The sequence below is a fragment of the Nicotiana tomentosiformis genome, chromosome 3 (assembly GCF_000390325.3).
Source record: "Nicotiana tomentosiformis chromosome 3, ASM39032v3, whole genome shotgun sequence".
In the NCBI taxonomy this organism is placed as follows: Eukaryota; Viridiplantae; Streptophyta; class Magnoliopsida; order Solanales; family Solanaceae; genus Nicotiana; species Nicotiana tomentosiformis.
The window spans coordinates 26,256,931-26,278,522 of NC_090814.1; the positions used below are offsets into that span (position 1 = coordinate 26,256,931).

Genomic DNA, 21,592 nt, shown 5'->3' on the forward strand with positions numbered 1-21,592 from the left:
CGCACCAAGAGACAATTTATGCCAATTTGGTGTCATTTTTTCCTACTTATCCGTTTCCTCACAGTATTTTATACATAGAATAATTCATCCAAATAGTTATCCACTCAATCACTTAAAATAAAAATAGTGAGTGAAGGTATAATTTATGTATTATATGTGTATAAATATGTATAATTAATGTATAATATATGTAGATGGCTAAAAAAATAAATAATGAATATAACCGGCTATTTGTGTAAAAATCTCATATATGTATTTAGTAAAAACAATTTGACGATACACTGCTTCGTCGGCCCAATGACATCTATAGTTTAGAGTTCCTTTTTTCCGCAGCATCCACTCTTCTTAAGCTGAATCAAAACATTCAGAAATTGAATCAAACACTCGTTGAGCCTATTGTTTGAGCCAATTTTCTCAGTTGTTGCGAAAGATGACTACTCAAGACGTAGAGATGATAGAGCAGGGAGCAGCAGCTCCTTCCAATTCTGTCTCCTCCACTGGCGGCCCCTCTGTCTTGCACCGTAAGTCACAATGCAAGAAACTTGTATCTCTATCGTTTAGGTTTATGGGGTTCATTATATAAAGATTCAATTTTTGGGTTTTATTTTCAAGGATTATTGAATGGAATTTTCTCGGTTTTTATTTAAACTTGTTAACTCCACGATGAAAGGAACTCACTTCTTGTGGAATTTAGGTTTATGGGTTTTACTATATAGCCTCAAAGATCCAATTTTTGGTTTTATCTTCAAGGGTTCTATGAAATAAATTCTGGGGTTTGTGATATATTGTCTCAAAGATCCAATTTTGCTTTTTATCTTCAAGGTTTCTCTGAAAAAATTTCCGGGTTTTAAAAAATGAATCTTTTTTATAAGATAATAATTTTATTTAAATGAATCTTGGTTAGAGTTCCAGAAAGTGGTCAATTTGTTAATGAAATTGTGTGAATGTCTTAGATTTGAAGGAGATAGCGTCTCTGATTGAGAGTGGGGCATATGCTCGTGAGGTCCGGAGGATAGCCAGAGCCGTGAGGCTGACTATGGCACTGAGGAAGAAGCTAAAAGCTTCTGTACTCTCTGCTTTCCTCAATTATGCTCTTGTGCCTAGATCAGAGATGCATTCGCGGCTATCTTCATATCTACCCACGGTAATGTTTTTGAAATGGCTATTTAACGTTGATATATGTAGATGCCATCCTTCTGAACATGTTTAGTATCCTTAGCGGTCGTTTAGTTTGCCAAAATAATTTCACCGTAAAACCTTGCAATGTAAATACTGCTTTTGGTTTCTGGTATAGGACTCAGTATTACTTGTAGAACACTGCATTCTTCATTTTTGGTTAAAACTCCATACGATTTTGTGTATACATGACGTGGAATAAGAATGCATGTGTTAGCAATACCAGGATAAAACTAATTCTTGATTGCTCTGAATGATGATGAATGTACATAGGAAATCCATGTATTATTATTAATAAATAATCAAAGTATATTAGTCTGTGAACCAAACAACCTCTTAATGTTATGCCATTTCTTGAATTTACCAATTTTATGTTGACTATATCCTAAAAACAATGGATTTTTCGTTTTCTTGTCCCACATAATCGTTGTATCATGTCTGTATACTTACCTTGAAAACTCACAAGTGAGTTTGTGAAATAACAGTATGCTTTTGAGTTTGTTATGTCTTGAATTCCTGGTCTAGGATACCACTCAGCCCTTTCATATGCTTCCTCTTGATTTTCTTTTTTGTCAGCAGTAGGCACCGTAATTCAGGTTACTTTATCAGCATACCCATTTTTTTGATATGGTAAACCCCACCTCCTAACTTGTGGTTATGCCATAGAAGTTGTTCTTGTACGGTGAACAACCCCCCCCCCCCCCCCCCCCCCCAAAAAAAAAATAAATAAATAAAAGGAAAATTGCTCTCCCCCCATGGCCTAAAATGGCCTTTACTACTTTTCCCCTTAGTGATTCGAACCTCTGACATTATGATTGGAGATGGAGGATCCCTTGCACTAGGCCCACTCGCTAGAACAACTATTTATCTGGTAGCCTCTATTTGTGATTCCAACAAAATCCTCTCTTTCTAGGGTTTGTTGGTGATATGATGATTATGCCTTTTGATTTGTTTATTTCTCATAGGAAGATGAGCATGATATGGAAGTTGATACTGCAACATCTGCATCTCAAGCCCCTGCAAAACATCCTTTGCCAGAGCTTGAGATCTATTGCTACTTGCTTGTTCTGATATTTTTAATCGACCAGAAGAAATACAATGAGGTAGGATAAAAGTTTTGTATTCAATGTCATATTGTCCTTCACCAATGACGTTTTTGCTTTCCTTGATTGACAATGTATTTCTTGTTTACTTTCAGGCTAAGGCATGTTCCTCAGCAAGCATTGCTCGTCTAAAAACTGTTAACAGGAGGACTGTTGATGTACTAGCATCAAGGCTCTACTTTTACTACTCTCTGTGCTATGAACTGACTGGTGATCTTGCTGAAATTAGGGGGTGAGTTCCAATTTAATGGTTCAAGCTTACATATAACTGCTATGCCATGTATATACATAGAAAAACTTTTGATTTTAATTAGTAAATGGGAAAAGTTCTCACAGTTAGATCTTAGGAAGAGAAACTGTAGCCTTAGTACTACCCTTTTGTACCTTTCATTTGGCTTCTCTATTTTTGCTTCTATAATCAAAGTAAACTTGTATTTTTCAACAGTATTCTCCTTGGGTTGCACCGGATTGCAACACTGCGCCATGACGAATTGGGTCAGGTTTGTCATTTATTCAGGATCCCTAGTTGTTTTTTATCCTCTAAATGTGATTGCATCTAACTGATATGACAATTACGGGTGTAGGAAACACTTCTAAATCTATTGCTGCGGAATTACCTTCACTACAACTTGTATGATCAAGCAGAAAAATTGAGGTCAAAGGCCCCCCATTTTGAAGCTCATTCAAATCAGCAGGTAATTCTCAACTTTATTCTCATATCTTTGTGCATATGTGGCTTTCCTTAGACTGATTATTTATTTCTCTCGTGATTGGTAAAATCTGATCTTATTTCCTAAAATGTAGGTTTACTTTCAAGTTTTGGTTGCTAAGTGGAGATTTGATTGGTTGTAGAATTAGCAGTTTTGCTTCTCCCCTCCTTTTCTTGCTTTCATCTTTTTTCCTCCTCACCTGAACATAATGGATTAAGTCATGTGTATACTAAAGCATTTTAACCCCCCAAGCCCAACATCCCTCCATCAAAAGGGAAAAAAAGGATTAATGGATATGATTAAACTTCCCTTATCAAATAATGATTAAAAGCAGATTACATCTCATCATTCCATAAATTTCTGTTGTAATTATTAAATCTATTGACTATTTCCACTTAGCAATCCAGCAAATTTAGTTGTTACTTTACTAAAGATAACTACTGAGTTAAGTAGCAAGATCATGGAGGCACAAACATTTGTAACTAAAGGACATAACACAAAAAAAAGAAATTAAACTCTATTTCACTTTGTAGCATAAAATGAAATGAAAATACACAATAGAAGAATTGTATTTTGAAACTACTAGCTTCAGGAATTTATGGCTTGGTTTGTAAAAACTGCCTTGGTCTCTCTGCTGCAGTCCACTGCCAATTTACACAAGTTATTTCTTTTCTTCAATCTGGTTCATTTTGATTGAGTAAGGTAAGGAGTGAGCTTTTAGCAAGTCATTGTTCAAAGTAAAAAAATACTTAAAGATATGCACAAGCATTTATGCCATAGTTTCGTTGCTTAAAAACAATTTTGGAGTGAGATATTAAAATAGAATTTAAACATGTAGACATATTTTCTTGAGAAAGGTAACAGTATATTAAAACATCAGCACAAAGGAAGTGCTGGAACCCATATTTACAGATATTCTTTTGAGAAGGATATTTAGAGATTACAAAACGCTAAAGTATCACCTGCTCATCTCACAGGGATTCTATGACATCTATGAATGATTCTGCTTCATCTACACATTTTTCTTTACACCAAATATGAAATAAAAAAATGCAGTCTTCTGTATTGAGCTACTTCTATCTTCAAACCGTCTTGCATTCCTTTCTTTCCATAATGTCCACAAATTTCTGTTGTAATTATTAAGTATTGACGATTTCCACTTAGCAATTCAGTAAAATTAGTTGTTAGTACCAGTAACTACTAAGCTAAGTAGCATGAGGAGGCACAAAAAATTGAAAATTTAAGAGGACATAACATGTATTTCACTTTGTAGCATATAAGATGAAATAGAACACATAATAAAAAATTGTATTTTATGGCTTAGTTTTTAAACTGCCTTGGTCTCTCTGCAGAACTCCGCTAACAATTTATGCTCATTATTTCTTATTTATCTTCAATCTGGTTCATTTTGATGGAGTAAGAAGTGAGCTTGTAGTAAGCCATTATTTCAAGTAAAAAAATACTTAAAGATATGCACAAGCGTCTATGCCACAGTTTCGTTGCTTAAACCAATTTTAGAGTGAGAAATTAAAATATAATTTAAACATGTAGAGGACACCGCAATTTCTAATTACTAATTTGTTTTGGACTAGCAAGGACATGGGCTTGGAGACAAACTATGAATTCATACTAACTTTGGTTTTAGGTTCAGAATAACAGCAACTAAATTGGTTTTGTTTGTCCATCAGTATGAAATTACATATATCTCACAAGGCGCTGGTGATATTTCAGATTTTATATTGATATCATGGCAAACATCAATATTTATGTTTGAACTTAACGAGCGGGAAGTGGTCAGACTTGATTTTAGTAGTTTTTATTGTTTGAATCGCATCCTCTATTCAAAATTTTATTTGTTCATATTTGCTCAAAGATTTTTGTACAATGTTTGTTGTTGCACTTGATCCTCATTCACCATCTTCCCTTCCTTTTCTTTTATCCTTCAGTTCTGCCGATACCTCTTCTACCATGGAAAGATCAGGACAATCCAGTTGGAGTATACAGATGCCAAAGAATCTCTTCTTCAAGCTGCTCGTAAAGCTCCTCTAGCCGCTCTTGGTTTCCGAGTTCAATGCAATAAGTGGGCTATTATAGTCCGCTTATTGCTTGGGGAGATTCCGGAGAGGACTGTTTTTATGCAGAAAGGCATGGAGAAAGCATTAAGGCCATATTTTGAGCTGACAAATGTGCGTATCACTAACCAGGCTCAAACGTTTTGTACTAAGGCATATTTTAAGCTTACAACCATCGAAGTTGAGACTTTCTTGTTTAATTCATATTATGGTCCAAAAAATATGTTTAATATTTCTTCAAAAAATGTGAAATACTTTATTTGCAGTGTATTCCTTTTATCCTATATGCATTAGCGAGTAAGTGTTCCAAGTGCCACAACTGATAAGACAGGCATTTATCAAACGATTACTATAGGGAAAACATGCTTTATAGTAGTATGTTTTGATGCTTTTCTATAAAGCATAAGTTAAATTCTAATTTAAAGAGTATGTTCATTAGAGTTTCATTTACTTGTCAAGGAATACATGAAGATATGTTTGTGAATTGTACTTGCAGTCATTTGTCACAACTCACAAGTTAGCTGCTTAGCTATAGGTGCTTGATCTACCTGCTCTGTTCTCAATTTGGATCTATTTTTAAAAGAAATGGAGTTAATGATGATGAGGGCATGTCTTTGATAAAGAGATTCATGAACTTTTTTGAAGTGTTTGTGTTTCATATATCATAAGGATAGAGGCTAGTGTTTTGAAGTGCCATTGGTAGAAGCACCTGTCCCTCCCCTGGCCATTTTATTCTTGATCCCCTATCAAGTTCTTAGATCTGTATATGATCTTTGTTGGATTTTCAGGCTGTTCGCGTTGGAGATTTGGAGTTATTTAGAAAGGTTGCGGACAAGTTTTCAAGCACTTTCAGTTCAGATGGGACTAACAATTTGATTGTCAGACTCCGGCATAATGTCATTCGGACTGGGCTCCGCAACATCAGTATCTCATACTCTAGGATCTCATTGGCTGATGTGGCAAAGAAGCTGAGATTGGATTCTCCAAATCCTGTTGCTGATGCTGAGAGTATCGTGTCAAAAGCAATTCGAGATGGTGCAATTGATGCCACATTGGATCATGCTAATGGATGGATGGTGTCAAAGGAAACTGGTGACATTTACTCCACAAATGAGCCTCAAATTGCTTTTAACTCAAGAATTGCCTTCTGTCTGAATATGCATAATGAAGCAGTCCGTGCTCTTCGATTTCCTCCGAATTCTCACAAGGGGAAAGAAAGTGCTGAGAAGAGGAGAGAGAGACAACAACAAGAACAAGAACTTGCTAAGCACATAGCTGAAGAGGACGACGATGACTTCTGATGGAACTGATGATCAGCATTGGGGTGCACATGTGGCGGCATGCTTTACTTAAGAATTCCCTTTAAGAGAATATGATCACATATACATTTCATACGCAATTTCCTTTGGTCTTCTGGTTCTTGCAGTCTGACATCAGGTTTTTTGGTTACTGTTGTTTAAATATCTCTTTAAAAGATCTCTTTTATCGTACATCTCTCCTGCTTGTTTGACCCATACATTTTCCATGGGCAAAACCGCAAAAGATTGTTATCCTTACACTCTTATCTTTAGTTTTGGTGGGGGTGAGGATTAGTTGAAATTCTTGTGATGGAAGAGAATTTTCTAATAGATCTTATTTGGATAATGCATCAAATATTCATTTGTCAAGTGTAAATTTGTGTGCCGCTCTGATAGTGCACTTGCTGCAATTTTGTTGACCTTTTCTCTGCCTAATCTGTTTTTACCTGCAGAGAAAGGGGTAGTCTTTTTTTTTTTTTCCTTGGACTTGTTCTGATTCCATATCATGTCATCCTATTAGGTGCCAGGGGTTTTCACAAGTAGCATCATGCTCTTCCTTTGGTGCAAAGCCTTATGTTTATACCAAAATAGCATTTTTGGAGGTCCCAAATTTGTTGGAGCTGCAACTTAGTAGTCCCTCTTTAACAATTTTGCAAGAACCATGTACAAGGTATGTTATAAAGTTTAAGGCATTCCTGTGCAATCACATTTTTAAAGATTTAATGGAGGATTAAGTCTGGCAAATGCAACTATTGATGTACCTTTCTCTCCTGCGTCTGCCTTCCCGTTGCTCGATTGCTCTGCCACTGACATCTCCCCACCATGGCCCTCCCAATTGCCCAGTACGAGTAGAACATAAGTCTAGAAGTCCCTCTACCTAAATAAACAGTAAAGTGGGCAAGGAACATTCTGTTTCTTTCTTGTTGGGTTGGTATATTGTTTGGTCATCTTACAAAGTTCTAGTTCTTTACAAAAAAAGATGTAATTCTAGCAATTTCAGGCTTTTGTTCGCCTAGGTGATCAGGAGTTATTACTTTTGTCTCTCACAAGTTTTCCGGTACATCCAGTAAGGAATGTCAAAGGTGGACCGTCCGCGTGCCGTCAATAAACTCGAGATTTTTCTTGAACAAAATATAAAAATCGAAAATTCACATTGTATTTTTATCAATCTGATTTTTTCATACCTTCCATTCAACGAGAAAATGGGTCAAATTTCAATATTCGAATGAATATGAACTACTTTGAGAAAAACACACGGCTAAGCATTTTTTAAAAACTATTTAAGAAAATGATATCATTTCTTGTTTATTCCATAAATAGCATTTTTTTTAACAATATTAGCATATTGCAAAAATTATGCACACAATTAATGAGTAACTGAATGCACAAATCATGAGATCCATATTTATCTTTTCACATTCTCTTTCCTTTTATTTTCTATTCTAAATTTCAGCAAGCTCGCAAGAGAAAAAAGAAACAACGAAATCATGACTGCCTTTCAGTAACAGGCCTCGCACGAAACAAAAAAATAAAGATAGATCGAGACTAGAGAGAAGAAAACTAAAAGAAAAAGAAGTCTTGGTTCTCAAAAGTTCGAACAAATAGAAGGATGCATGCGAGCACCAAAACGACCCCAATCATTTTTCAATTCCTTTGAAGATTTTGTTCAAGAATTTTGCTTCGATTGTATAAATTTTACTATGTATATTTGATGTGATTGAATTATAATCTTATGTATTATTACTGTTTACCAAAATGTAGTTTTTGAAAATATCTTCTGTATTTTAATTGTGTACCACTCTATATATATATTTTGTAACAAACAATATCATTTGTACTCGTATTAAAGAGAATTGTTGTCCGATAATTTAATATACTCCAAAAATAAGTTGTATATTTTTTTTTAATATGCTCATATAACAACATTATTCATCACGTATTTACTAAATATACGTCAAAGCAAACTATGAAATTTAGTATACGTCGAATATATTTCGTATATATATTCATCTAGTCAATCAATGTATGATTAAAAACTTATGTTCAAATTATTGTAGTATGGATATACCACTTATAACGATGTAGTTAATAGTAATATACTATATATGTATAAATATACATAGTATATAATAGTAATATGTAAATAATAGAGTCTCTCTCTCTCTCTCTATATATATATATATATATATATTTTAAACCACAAATATTTATTATTAAAATTAATTATTTATTAGGTTATGAAACAACAATAATATGATAATTGAAGTATAAATAAATGATTGTAGTCTATGTTTGCGTTGTAGAAGAAAGACATATCAAAGGAATGAATGGGGTGTCAATTTTGATAATGCATTATAAATTCTCGGTAAAATAGTTATTGATTTTTATATGATATGTCTTGCCATCATTATACTTAGCCGTTATGGGAGATGATATGATATTATGGGCGATAATTTAGGAATTGAATTGGTGTAGCTTTAAATGTTTCGGCCAGAAATGTAGATAATTAGCTGCAGTATTTGTTAATTACTTATTGTTGCTAGGATTTTGTACAATTTTCTTAGATGTTATCTAGTTATGTTTATTCCCCCTACTTTTGTACATTCTACTTTGTGCATAGGTACTAAAATTCACCATCAAGCAATTCAGACCACTCCTAGTCATGCCAAATGGCAGCTGAAGCGTACCTTCATTTTTAGCATCTGTCAATTTAAATAGTTGGATATTTGGTTGCTGACTCCAGCTGCTACTTTTATCAAACCAGAAGAAAAAGAGAAAAAAAGAAATTCTAAAAAATCTCTTAAATTGAACAAAAGTTTTGTGTATGATAATTATCTTGAATTGAAAATCGTTAAGCTTACCAGAAAACATCTCTTGCAGTCTACAGTACCTCAAACCAGTAAATCAGTCTTTTCGGACTAATATAGTCTCTTTTCTATTACAATGGGATGAAATTGGGTTTGATAATGTAGAGAAGTCGAATCCTGGCAGTATCAGAGCTTTCTCCTGCAATTGTGTGCCTGTTTGAGAAAGCATCTTGCCAGCTACGAAGACAAATTCGCAAGGATACAAGCCCTTGAGCAAGAATGTAATCTAGCAAAATAACGACTTTCTCTTTAATATCAAGAAGAAAAACATACCCAGTATAATCCTACAAATGGGGTCTGAGGAAGGTAGTGTGTACACATACCTTACCCCTACCTCGTTAGGTAGAGAGGCTGTTTCTGATAGACCACTGACTTTATTTAATATAAAGGAAAAGAATTTCACATGAAACAGTTTTTCTCTCTTTCTTACTGTTTATGCAAGATTTACATCTCTCTTGATTACTGTCCATGAAAGCAAGCAAATTCTCTACAAAACACCCTTGGAAATTACATGTTTGTGAGCTTAGAGGAGTTTGCAGAAGTATGTTGTTCACCCTTCTGGTATCAGTTCAGGAGGTTGGAGGTGCATTAAAGTATCTTGCACAATGAAAGAACAATAAGCAGTCATCACCCAGCCAAACTCAATCCAAAAGACTTGACAATATTGCTGACCCTTTCAGCAAAAGTATTGGATGCGATCTTCTTGCCAGGAACGTGGAATGGGTTTGAGTCTTTGACACAGCATCAACATATGCAGAATGGAATCTCCTGAAAAACTGTTATTCATTTCCACCAAAAGGACAATGTAAGCTGCCATCCCTATCATGCAATAGGACATGGGGAAAATAATGGGGATACAGTAATATAAGGGGGAAATATATACTTTGCACCCCTGAACTTGTCCCAAAAAATCACTTACACACCTAAACTTTTTGTGCGTCCCTTTACCTTATTCTTATCCAAAGTTTATCTATTACCCCCTGTCCCCCTTCCCCGAGGGGTGACATCGCAAAGAAGGTGTTCTCACCTTCTAGACGCCCGTGAAAAGAAGATTTATTTTTATTTTTAAAATGAAGTAAATTCCACATGTGTCATTTTTACTTGGATCCTTTCTTTTAATCACAACTAATAACACTTAATGGCCCCTCTTTTTTTTCTTTACTTTAGTTTTAGCCTCTTTTCTTTTTACCCGGAAAACCCCTTGTTTTGTCTTGAAATTGCCAGATAAGAACTCCGAGGCAGTCCACAAATTGTGTCAAGCACACGCGATTCTCCAATTCATCAACAAGTTGAAATGAGCTGTTGATAAAATGCACAATTTACAAGATAAAACGAAAAGTTCGACGAATTTTGATTTGCAAGGCCATGAATAGTTACTGGAAGAGAGTGCCAGCAGTGAGGGTGCAAAACGTGAAAACTTGGGAATTTTTTCTGCTCTAAAAAGACCCAGAGAAAGTGTCATTTTCATGGTCTTCATGTAAATTTCTCTTATCCTTCACCACCAGCAACAATTTTTTCTTCACTCACTTCTGCGGATTTAACACCTAATCCCTCACTAACAAACAAACACCAGCATCCCTCACACCCACTCTTACCTCACGTCTCTCCTATTTTCTTCAACCAAAAAAAAGAAGACCCACAACTTCCTCCATTCACCGTCCTCTTGCCTTTCATTCACCACCACATAAACACATACCTTCCTCTATTTTAAACCCATTTCTTATTTTATATTCATAAAACAACAAAAGCTTTTTAAAAGGGCCAGGATCAACAGATTTTGGTTAGAAAGATTTTTCCGGAAAGCTCCATATTTTCCGATCAACCTCTACCTCTTTCATTCATCTGAAAGAAAGAGAAGTTTAAGAAAAAAAGAGTTCTATCTAATTTCTTTTTCGACTCTTTCTCTAAAGGGCTTTTGGGAAGGAGGGACCAAGGGTGTGTTAGCAAGTGAGGGTGAGGAGAAGAAGATGATGATGAATAGAGGTTTTTTTTTTTTTTTTTTTTGAAAAAAAAAATGATTTTAAGGGTTTTCTTACATGGAAGCTGATGCAGAGGGCGTTGGTTGTGGGATTTGAGAGGGGGTACTAATTCCACTTCAAACAAGAATAAGTGGGTAAGAAGATGCCCACATAGTTTCTGGACAAGTTTAGGGTGCGAAGTATGTATTTCCCCTAACATAAATATTCACTTTGTCAACATATTGCAAACTGGGACTATATAACTAATGTCTGGATTAGTGAGCTACTTGGTTTCTAGTATATTCCTATTTTCCCTTCATCCCAGTTTCCTGCACCTACGACTATTCAACCAAAGTTGAGCAAATTCTCTACTTTAAAACTGTCCATTGCAAATGAAAACAGTGTGTGCACGTGTGTGCGTGCATGTGAATGTGTTCGGATAAAACACGAGACAAAATTTCGCATCCTTTTCATGCTATAGAATATACTATGATTGTATGATGGCCACTAGATCCAAGCAAATACAAATTAGTATAGCTGTTCCTACAACATAATACATTATACACTAGCAACCTGGGTGGACACTGAAGTTAACAATCTAAAGTATTACTCTCTTGTTCTACATTTTGTTTTAAAATGTTTAGTGGAAGTAGGGGTGTCAATGGATCGGTTCGGTTGGTTATTTTATAAAATTGGTACCATATCAATTTTTTGATTATTTTATTATGTATAACTAAAATTAGACTTTTCGAAACCGTTCCAATCATGTCGGTTTCTAATCGGTATCGGTACGATTCGGTTAATTTTCGGTATGTTTTTAAATATCATATAAAATTCACCGGTAGAAATAAAATGCAATAATATACGTTCTTTTATATGACTTAGCAAAACTCTCTAGACATTTTTATTGTTTAAAGAATGATGAATTAAAAAAAATAAAAGATGGCTAGAGTATAGATCCATCAATTATTCTACAACAACGTAAAAGAAACAAAGCAAAGGCAAAGAAAATATAAATCACACGAGCGGAAAGATATTAACCAAGTTGGGACTCAAGAATAAAGTATATAAAAGATTAAATATTCAAAAAAATAAATCTAAATTATATGAAAGGAAACATATTCAATACATTGTAGTTTGCTACTCATTATCGCTAAAATACTTTGTGTCTTGCTAATAAAGATACTTAAAATAACTTAGCTTAAGTAGATGTAGCATAATAGGTTTTAGGAATTAGTATTTTGAGTTTAATTAATTGTTGGCTTGTAATAGTTTGCATAATTTCAAGGCCCAAAGAAAAATTTAATGCATTATTATTTTTAAACTTACTAGATAAATATATTTTTCACATGTAAAATTTATTCGGTACGGTTTAGTATTTTTTCGGTTTATTTTTATAAAATAAAAAATCTATCCTAATTATCGGTACGGTTATAAATTTATATAAAAACCTACAATTTCTTAAAAAGAAACCTAAAATTCAATTCGGTATGGTACGGTACGATTCGGTCGGTTTATTCGTTTTTCAAATATCTATTACACCCCTAAGTGGAAGTACCACAGAACTAGTAAGAATGTGATACTATTTCCAATCACTGCTCTGCTATGTTTAAACATAGGGAATAATGCCTTCGTGTAAAATTCCCTCAATTTATGTAAAGGGCTATTATTTATATGAATATCTCTTTCTTAATATCAGGACGCAAGCAAAAAGAACTTATCACGACAAACTAATAAATATTACATCTTAATTTCCATTTAAAGAAGATTAAGCAATCCATTTACTACCTGGTTGAGATTCTCTAATGATCTACTTGCTCGAGAGCACAATTTTCTAAAAACACGTTCTAGAAAACAATAGTGATCGTCTCGAATTACAAAGAGCAAATTTATGAAAACAAGGAAAATATGTGAAATGACTCCAGGAGTCAAAGTTGACAAATAATTATGGCCAGTCATCAACAGTACCAAGATGCACCAACAGATCTGGGTCACAAGAGCTGAGTCTATTTGTCTAGGTCTTTTAGTTTGGTCTATTTTGCAGAATAGAGAAACACTATGCAACTGAAGAGATTAAACGTTACAATATGTAAAATAGATGATTACAGATATTTATTATGGATTTATTTTTTTGATAAGTAGAGATTACAGGCTTTATTGCTTTCATTTGGACCAACACAAGCCTTTCAGATATTCCTTTTTGAGAAGTTAATAATTAAATTAAAGTACAAAAAAACGTGGCAAGAAACCTTTGAGATATTTTTCTTTCTATGTAAAGAAATAATTAACTTAAAATCCAGATATGATAGATCCAAAAACTAATCCTTTCAAAAACCAGTACACGAAGAACACAAGAAGAAATATCTGACTTATTTAAAATTTACATCAATCTCGGATCACTAACTCTGCTGCTAAAAATCAACAAGTTACTATGCTTCAATAAAAGCAGATACGTTTGTCTACAGGAACATAGGTGTGAATCCATGTAAAGTAAGAAATAAAACCTTCACAGAATCAGCACTTACATTTCTCACATCAGCATCTCGAATATCAAGATCAGTTGTTACCAGTATGAATTTCACCTTTGTATTTGTCAAATAACCATACCTGAAAACAGCATATAATCAGATATATAAGGACACAAGAAGCAAGGAGGTTTAATTGTCAATAATCTATATTTTCTTAGAAATGAAACCACCAATCCCCTCCCCTAAGATGCCAAAAGCTGAACTTCTTTATTGCACAGCAAATTAGCACTAATATGTACTCACACTTTGTAGTTTTCGGTTGGATATAGCAAGCCAAGAAATGTCTCGTTCAGCGTGGGGCTGGATTTTTTTGGATCCTTCACTGTAATAGACAACAGATGAGTTGTCAAATAGAGAAGAAGATGCTATTCTGATTCTGATTCTTGATATCAACATTGTTGGGATATGAACTAAACCATTCTCTTTGATAAGGTAAAGTAAATATGAACTAAACTAAATTGCCCAACGAAAGAATAAAATGGCTTCAAACATCCAATCCCATGAAGTGGACAATTTGAAATTCAGCTTATGAGAACTTATTACGAATTCTCATAGTGCACGATCTCAAGAGTAACTCCCTCTTTTTCTTTACAAACAGGCTAGATAGTCAAATGATTATCAAAGTGGTATTAAATTGTTGCTTCAATCTTGAATTTTCTATTCTGAGGTCGCCTAACTTCAGTCAAGAAATGGTATAGTTGGTCTAAGTTAACTGATATTTATATAAACAGCTCGAAAATGCAGTAGCTACTTTGTAGTTTCCACACTATACAACACAAGAACCAACAACAATAGGCATGACATATGACTTGATAAGTGGGTTAAAGTTTGGAAAACTTTCTGTTGCATTCAGTAGTTTGCAATGTAACAGTGGAGCATTTCGTGTTTGAGTTGATTAAAATGCAAACACTATCCAACAGTTGCCCCATCTGAATTAAGCATCCTTCTCTTTCAAGAAGTTAGACTCCTTTTTGTGGTGATAAGTAATTGGACTCAAATGTTTATATGGATTATATGATGAAGACATTACTCCTCATTAAAAAGACCATATGGTCTATCTTTCTATATTTTTCAAACTAGACATTATTGGAGGGTTTTCCCTATTCTCTAATGGTGGATATCATTAAACGGATGAAACATGTAATATAAAGGGACAGAAACAAAAGACAAAGTCAGACCGAAAAAGAAGAAAAGAAGGCTTCTTTAGCATTTAAGAGGCCGATCCTAGATACTTCAACTTTAGCTTTCTGACTTCGCTCTTAATTGAAACATCCATCCGTCTGATCTAAGTTTCAACATGCATCTACTTTCTCGAATGACTAAAGCAATAGCTACATGCTGCATTTTTGGTTTGATCAATATGAAAAAAGCGCTCCACATATGCACATCTATTCTCAAAGATCTCTATACAAATCACACTGGCGCAGAAGGAATTATTGCCCCTACTTAAAGAGTAGTTAGGTTCTATCTAAGTTCGTAGCTGTATCAAGTATGGAAGGTTGAATCCACTTCATCAAGAAAGTTATACTGCATAAATAGAGTAAAAACAAAATTTTAATCCCCTTAAACATAAGAGAAATATAGGTTCAAATTTCAGATGAGTTTCTGTTTTATTCCTTGGTCAAAATTTTTGGCTCGGCCACGACAAGTATTGCAAAATTAAAAGCGTCAAATCAAATGATACTAAAATCAAGAGGCGAATCCAGAATATAATGATGGCAGTCCACCTCTTACTATATTTACACACATTTCTATGAATTTCATTTTAAAGTTTTCTACCACAAGTATATAATTAGAGTCCGAGATGGTGGGTACTTAGCAAAATCAAATGATGGGCGTTAACTGTGCGTGTGGCAGTCAGTTCGGAGAGAAAGAGAGAGAGACAAAAACCTCTTTCATCGACAACATCAAGGGAGCAATGGACGATGTGATGAAGCTTTAAGGCGTCATCTGCTTCGGTAAAGCTCTGTATATATAGAGGATTGTTCTGCCCACCAGAAAATCAACATAATAATGTACAAGGCAGATAAAAGTGGCGAATTCAGTTGTTCCAAACAAAATGATTGAAAGAGAGAAGGTGAGTTTGTTTACCCGAAAAATCGGATAAAGTAGAATTTATATATGGTTTTAAGGGCAAGTAGATTCTTCTGATATAAGAATAACAATGTACGTATTTATGTTGCGAAAATAGGAGATGATGAACAAAGATATTAGGTGAACTTAGAAAGATAAACACAAAGAATTCTTGATCTCCTCTCCAAAGTGTCTTCTATTACAAACTCCTCCCAGATTTATAGCCAAGGATTGCTACTTTATCTATAGCAACATAATGGAATAAATATTACTAGTGAAGGACCCATGATGGTATGTCTCCTCCTTAATTCCCGCAGAGATTCCCTCATTTGATGCGGTTGTAACAGCTTTTGTCTGTGAGCTCGATACCGCTTCAAGCTCGATACCGAATCGGAACCTCGGTCTTGATTTCGAGCTAGGTGGTCACTTTCGGGCATCGATGCTCAGGACCTGTATTGACCGATGTTACCTCGTTCGAATCGAGCGCCCGGGCTCGACGCCCCAATCTCGGAATACGCTCGGGGTTTCCATGAAGGCGCCCCTCGATTGAAATGCCATCCTCGATCGACCTTCACGACCGAGGATCGGGTTTAACCGTATACAGATAGCCCCCTCGTTTCTCGGAAAGGAGATGACGAGGAACGATGTGATTTCCTTAAGGTTCGACCGAATCGACAATGACATTTCTATCGGCTTTGACTATGACGTGCGTGATAGCTGTCCCATCAATTTTATTTTATCGAGGCGTTTAATGAGCGTCAGTCGGTGGTCGGCCACCGCTAGACGAATCGGCGTGCCTTATAAATGATTTTCGCATACGATATTTTCTGCTTTTGTGCTTCCTCTTTTCCAAATTCTCTCTGATCAATTTCTCTTATTTCGTCGTTTTAGTGCCGCTTGTACCAGAGTTTTGGTGTCGCTTGTACCAGAGTTTTGGTGTCGTTCCCTCTTTCACCTTTCTTTGTGACTTTTTCTTCTTGTATTAATGGCGAAAACTTCAAAAATCGTACCTCACAAGGAGAAAGCTTCCTCCTCACAGCTGTGCGACGATAAGGCGCCGTTCCAGATTATATTCCCGGCCCGTGTATTTTAAAGGCTGATTTTAAAGTGGAGAATCCTTCATCCGTTCCGGGTCGGTGTGAGCACGTATCGATGTATATGTGCTCTATAGCGGAGGTTAACCTCGAGGCCGTCAGGAAAGATTGCGGTTGGGGTTCTGAGGTTGTGATACAAATCCCCTCCTCCGATGAGAGCGTCACTACCTATGTGGAGGGATTTCTGAGTGTTTATACCTACCCCTTCACGTTGGGCGCTGTCGATCCTGTGATTTTTGATTTCTGCAAGAGATATCAGGTCACCCTCGGCCAAATTCATCCTTCCTTATGGCGTATAGTCATCTTATTGCGTTTCTTCTCTATCAAAGCCGGAGGGTTGGATTTTTCTCTGAGCCACCTTATACGACTGTATCGACCTCAGATTTATCGTGGTCTTATTAGGCTATATCGTCGGGCATCGAAGGCTTTGATGTCGAGCATCGATGAAGATAAGGATCGAGGCTGGATGGGTCGATATGTTCGGTTGAGGACTCGTGATCTTATCTCGGAGGAAAAGATGCCGTTTCCTGGGATATGGAATTTCGACCGTAAGTGATCCGTGTTTGCTTTTCGTGTCCTTTTCTGTGTTTGCTAATATTATTCTTCTGATGTTCAGCTGCACCTTGGATGCCACAGGCTGTGCCTTATCTCGAGGATTGGGTTCGAAAGTTAGCCTCGACTTCATCCTACGCCGAGCGCGCTTGGCGTGATTTGGCTAAAGGTAGATGGGAGGCCAAGAATCATGGTGAGGTTCGGTTCCTGTTTCTCTCGAGGTATATTCTGTGTTCATTTTGTTATAGATTTTTTCCTCGTATATAGGTGTAACTAGGGATGCCGTTCTGCGGCCTTTGAGCATTGATGAAGGCAACAAGCCCCCGGTCCCGGAACAGGGGAAAGGAAAGAAACGAAAGGCCTCCTCTCGGCCGGAGGACCCTAAGCCCAAAACCCGAATGATGAGGAGAAATATAATTGCCCTTTCGATCGACTGAGGGAGGAAGAAGAAGAAGAAGAAGATAGCTCCTCGGCTTTGGTAGTCCGACCCGCGGAGGCAGTTGAGGTGGTTAGAGCTGCTGAGCTGACGACGGCCGTGCCCATCGGGGTTGGTTCGGAAGACCTAGATCTCGATCGAAGTACTCCGAGTGATTTGCTCGGGTTAATGGCAATGGGCCATTCACCTTCCCTTCCGTCTTTTTCTGAGGAGGCGTTGAAGGAGGCTCGAGAGCTGAAGGCTCCCGAAATTGGTGCAGGCTCAGGTGCAGCGGATCCTTTTAAGGATTGTTTTACCGGTGTTGATGATAGTTTTGATATCGGTGATGCCTCTCTTTTGTTAGAGGAAGCTCAGCGTTTTATTACTAGGGTAATAATTCTTTCGTACTTTTCCATACAGCTTTCGTTAGAGGAAGCTGCTCGTTTTGATGATAGTTTCTAACTGTGCAGGCCATCGGTAGGTTTCGAGTTGATCTTAGCCAGTGTGAGGCCGAACTCCGGAAGGTCCTAGGTGAGAAGGATGACCTTCGGCTTCTTTGTAGCAAGAAGGAGGAGGCTATCAAGGACCTTCAAGCGGATTCGGCTAAAGTCCGTGAAGAAAGGGTCGAGCTCGATCAGCAGGTGAGCCTTGTTCTGTTAAAGTATGGGTTCGACTCGACTGTGGAAGTTAACCATCCGTTGTCTCAGTTGCAGCAAAAGATCGAGAAGATCGGGCTACTTTGAGAGGAGGTCGATCAAATCCGGGCCGAATGCAACCAGTGGAAGGAGACTATTGACCGCCTGGCAGCGGAGAAAGAAACCATATTAACAAAGTTACTATCAGCCGACGTTCAGCTTCGAAACGTTAAGCAAAAGGTGTTGGCTCAGACTAAGAAAATCGATGAGCTTGAGATGCGACTTGCTGAGGCTAAGGCGGAGGTTGAGTCATCGAAAGTTTTGGCGGATAAGTCTATCGCTGTATACCGAGCTGATGCTGAGGCCGCTCAGGAGGAGGCCCGAGAAGCGGCGAAGATTGCCGATGCTCGAGCTCACTGGGTTGCCAAACTTGTTAAGTGTAGATCTCGGAGGGAGACCCTCGAGGAGATTCATGCTCGCGGTTTCGATCTTACTGAAGAGGTAAGAAAGGCAAAGGAGCTTGAAGCGGAAGCTGAAGCCTTGGCTTCCGATGATGATGACGATGATGGTAGCAAAAGCGGGTCCGAGGGTGGGGAAGACCTCGACCCAGAAGCTTAGAGTCTAATTCTCATTACCTATAAATTAATTACGTAGGTAATTCTGTATATATGATAAGGTTGATTTTGCTTGTAGAGTTGACGATGATTCGAATATTAACGTAAACTCGTAGCTTTTCCAATATTTCAAATTCGATTGGGTCTTTGTTCGAACTTGGCAGTCCGTAGGCTCAACGGTCGATTGAGTATTTCGAATATGATATAGGAGTAGCCCGTAGGCTTAATGTTCGAATGAATATTCCGAACTCGAGATAATGTGGTAACCCGTAGGCTTAATATTCGAGTGATTATTTCGAACTCGAGATTATGTGGAAGCCCGTAGGCTTAATATTCGAGTGATTATTTCGAACTCGAGATTATGTGGTAGCCCGTAGACTTAATGGTCAGCCGAGTATATCGAACATGATATAGGAGTAGCCCGTAGGCTTAATATTCGAGTGATTATTTCGAACTCGAATGTGGAAGCCCGTAGGCTTAATATTCGAGTGATTATTTCGAACTCGAGATTATGTGGTAGCCCGTAGACTTAATACTCGAGTTATTGTTAATTCTGGTTGCATAATAAATCTCAAGCCATTGTACATATGTTTTGGGGCAATCAAATATGAGCATGGTTTATTTTGACCATTTTGGCTCTTACAATTTTTTCTCTATTATTGTGAGAAGATTTTGTTGCATCTGAACTCGATGTATTTGAGGGCCTGGTGCCCCCGGTATTCGAGGCCGTTCGGGCTAAGGGTCGAAATCCTCGGATACTGTTTTGTCACCGCAGCACGATCAATGGTTGCCTCGTTAAAAACCTTGCCGCAAAAAACCCATTTGGGAAAAGGCCGGTCTAAGGAAAAAGGAGTGCAACATGTGCTTTTGAGCAAAAGAATACTTCTGATCTTTGTTCGAACTTCTGTACGGGACAGATGAATAAGGTCGGACCTTAGCAGTAGTACCGTTTTAGATGTGATACATTCCAGCTGCTTGATAGCTGTTTGCCGTTTATGATGCCGATCCTGTATGACCCTTTCCCAAAGTGCTCGAGCACCTGGTACGGTCCTTCCCAATTTGGTCCTAGTTTTCCTTCGTTTGGATTTTGAGTATTGACAGTGACTTTCCTTAACACCAAGTCTCCTGGCTTGAAGTGGCGAAGTTTAGTTCTTCGATTGTAATACCTTTCTATTCGTTGCTTTTGTGCGGCCAACCGGATGAGGGCGGATTCTCGTCCTTCGTCCAATAATTCAAGGCTGGTGTTTATAGCTTCGTTATTTGATTCTTCCGTCATGAATCGAAACCTCGGGCTGGGTTCTCCGACTTCGACTGGTATCAATGCTTCGGAGCCATATACTAAGGAGAATGGGGTCGCCCCTGTACTGGATTTCGATGTTGTTCGGTACGCCCAAAGGACTTCGGGCAGGATTTCTCTCCATTTTCCCTTAGCGTCGTTTAATCTCTTTTTCAGATTTTGAAGAATAGTTTTGTTTGTGGATTCGGCTTGTCCGTTTCCACTGGGGTGGTATGGGGTTGCTAGTATCCTTCTTATTTTGTGATCTTCGAAGAATTTTGTGATTTTGCTGCCAATGAATTGCTTCCCATTATCACATACTATTTCGGATGGTATTCCGAATCGGCATATGATATGATCCCACAGAAAGTTGATAACCTCTTTTTCTCTTACTTTCTCAAACGCCTGCGCTTCAACCCATTTAGAAAAATAGTCAGTCACAAACAAAATAAATCTGGCTTTACCTGGGGTTGATGACACGGGGGCCGACGATGTCCATTCCCCATTTCATGAACGGCCACGGTGATAGGACCGAGTGAAGTTGTTCTCCGGGCTGATGGATCATCGGAGCAAACCTTTGACATTTATCGCATTTACGAACGAATTCTTTTGCGTCTTTGCCCATATCGATCCAATAATACCCTGCTCTGATCACTTTTCGAACTAATATGTCGACTCCGGAGTGATTGCCACAAGTGCCCTCGTGTACTTCCCGGAGGATGTAATTGGTATCTTCCGGACCTATGCATACCACCATCGGTCCATCGAATGTCCTACGATATAACGTTCCGTCCGCAGTCAGGGTGAATCGAGCAGCTTTAGTTCTAAGGGTCCTGGACTCTTTATGGTCTGAAGGGAGCTTTCCGTCTTTTAGGTATTCAATATACTTGTTTCTCCAATCCCATGTTAAGCTAGTAGAATTTATTTTGGCGTGCCCTTCCTCGATTACAGATCTTGAAATTTGAACGATAGTTTCCGAGCTCGAATCATTCACCTCGACCGATGATCCCAATTTAGCAAGCGCATCGGCCTCGTTATTCTGTTCACGAGGAACATGTCGTAGACTCCATTTTTTGAAATGGTTCAAAGTGACGAGCAGCTTGTCCAAATACCTTTGCATTCTGCCTTCTCGGACTTCGAAGGTTTTGTTTACTTGACTCACCACTAGCAAAGAGTCACAATTGGCCTCCACGACCTCCGCTCCCAGATTCCTAGCTAGCT

The 21,592-nt window shown here is 37.4% G+C and overlaps 1 protein-coding gene and 1 pseudogene across 3 annotated transcripts; one reads left to right on the forward strand and one right to left on the reverse strand.

The window, feature by feature from the left end:
• The first annotated feature begins 304 nt into the window (after positions 1–304).
• LOC104114995 (probable 26S proteasome non-ATPase regulatory subunit 3) lies at positions 305–8,130 on the forward strand. 3 transcript variants are annotated; one of them, XR_011414650.1, is made up of 10 exons: positions 305–521; positions 954–1,144; positions 2,142–2,279; positions 2,375–2,511; positions 2,725–2,779; positions 2,864–2,974; positions 4,936–5,175; positions 5,850–6,498; positions 6,880–7,029; positions 7,813–8,130. XR_011414650.1 is itself a non-coding variant. In XM_009625560.4 (8 exons), exons 1-8 carry the CDS (start codon positions 431–433, stop codon positions 6,360–6,362), a joined length of 1,476 nt encoding a protein of 491 aa, XP_009623855.1. In that variant the 5' UTR covers positions 305–430; the 3' UTR covers positions 6,363–6,735. The 3 variants fall into 3 exon arrangements, 1 of the variants encoding a protein (XP_009623855.1); XR_011414649.1 differs by having other exon boundaries at positions 6,880–8,130; XM_009625560.4 differs by lacking the exons at positions 6,880–7,029; positions 7,813–8,130 and having other exon boundaries at positions 5,850–6,735.
• Positions 8,131–9,184: 1,054 nt separating this feature from the next.
• On the reverse strand, positions 9,185–16,072 carry LOC104114996 (uncharacterized; annotated as a pseudogene).
• Positions 16,073–21,592: the final 5,520 nt, after the last annotated feature.

What these genes read in the sequence shown, in the direction of transcription:
- LOC104114995 (XM_009625560.4), top strand. Translation starts at nt 431, where the DNA reads ATGACTACTCAAGACGTAGAGATGATAGAGCAGGGAGCAGCAGCTCCT. An exon ending in GCCATGACGAATTGGGTCAG is followed by an intron (nt 2,780 to 2,863) that starts GTTTGTCATTTA and finishes TTACGGGTGTAG; the next exon opens with GAAACACTTCTAAATCTATT. An exon ending in AAGCTCATTCAAATCAGCAG is followed by an intron (nt 2,975 to 4,935) that starts GTAATTCTCAAC and finishes TTTATCCTTCAG; the next exon opens with TTCTGCCGATACCTCTTCTA.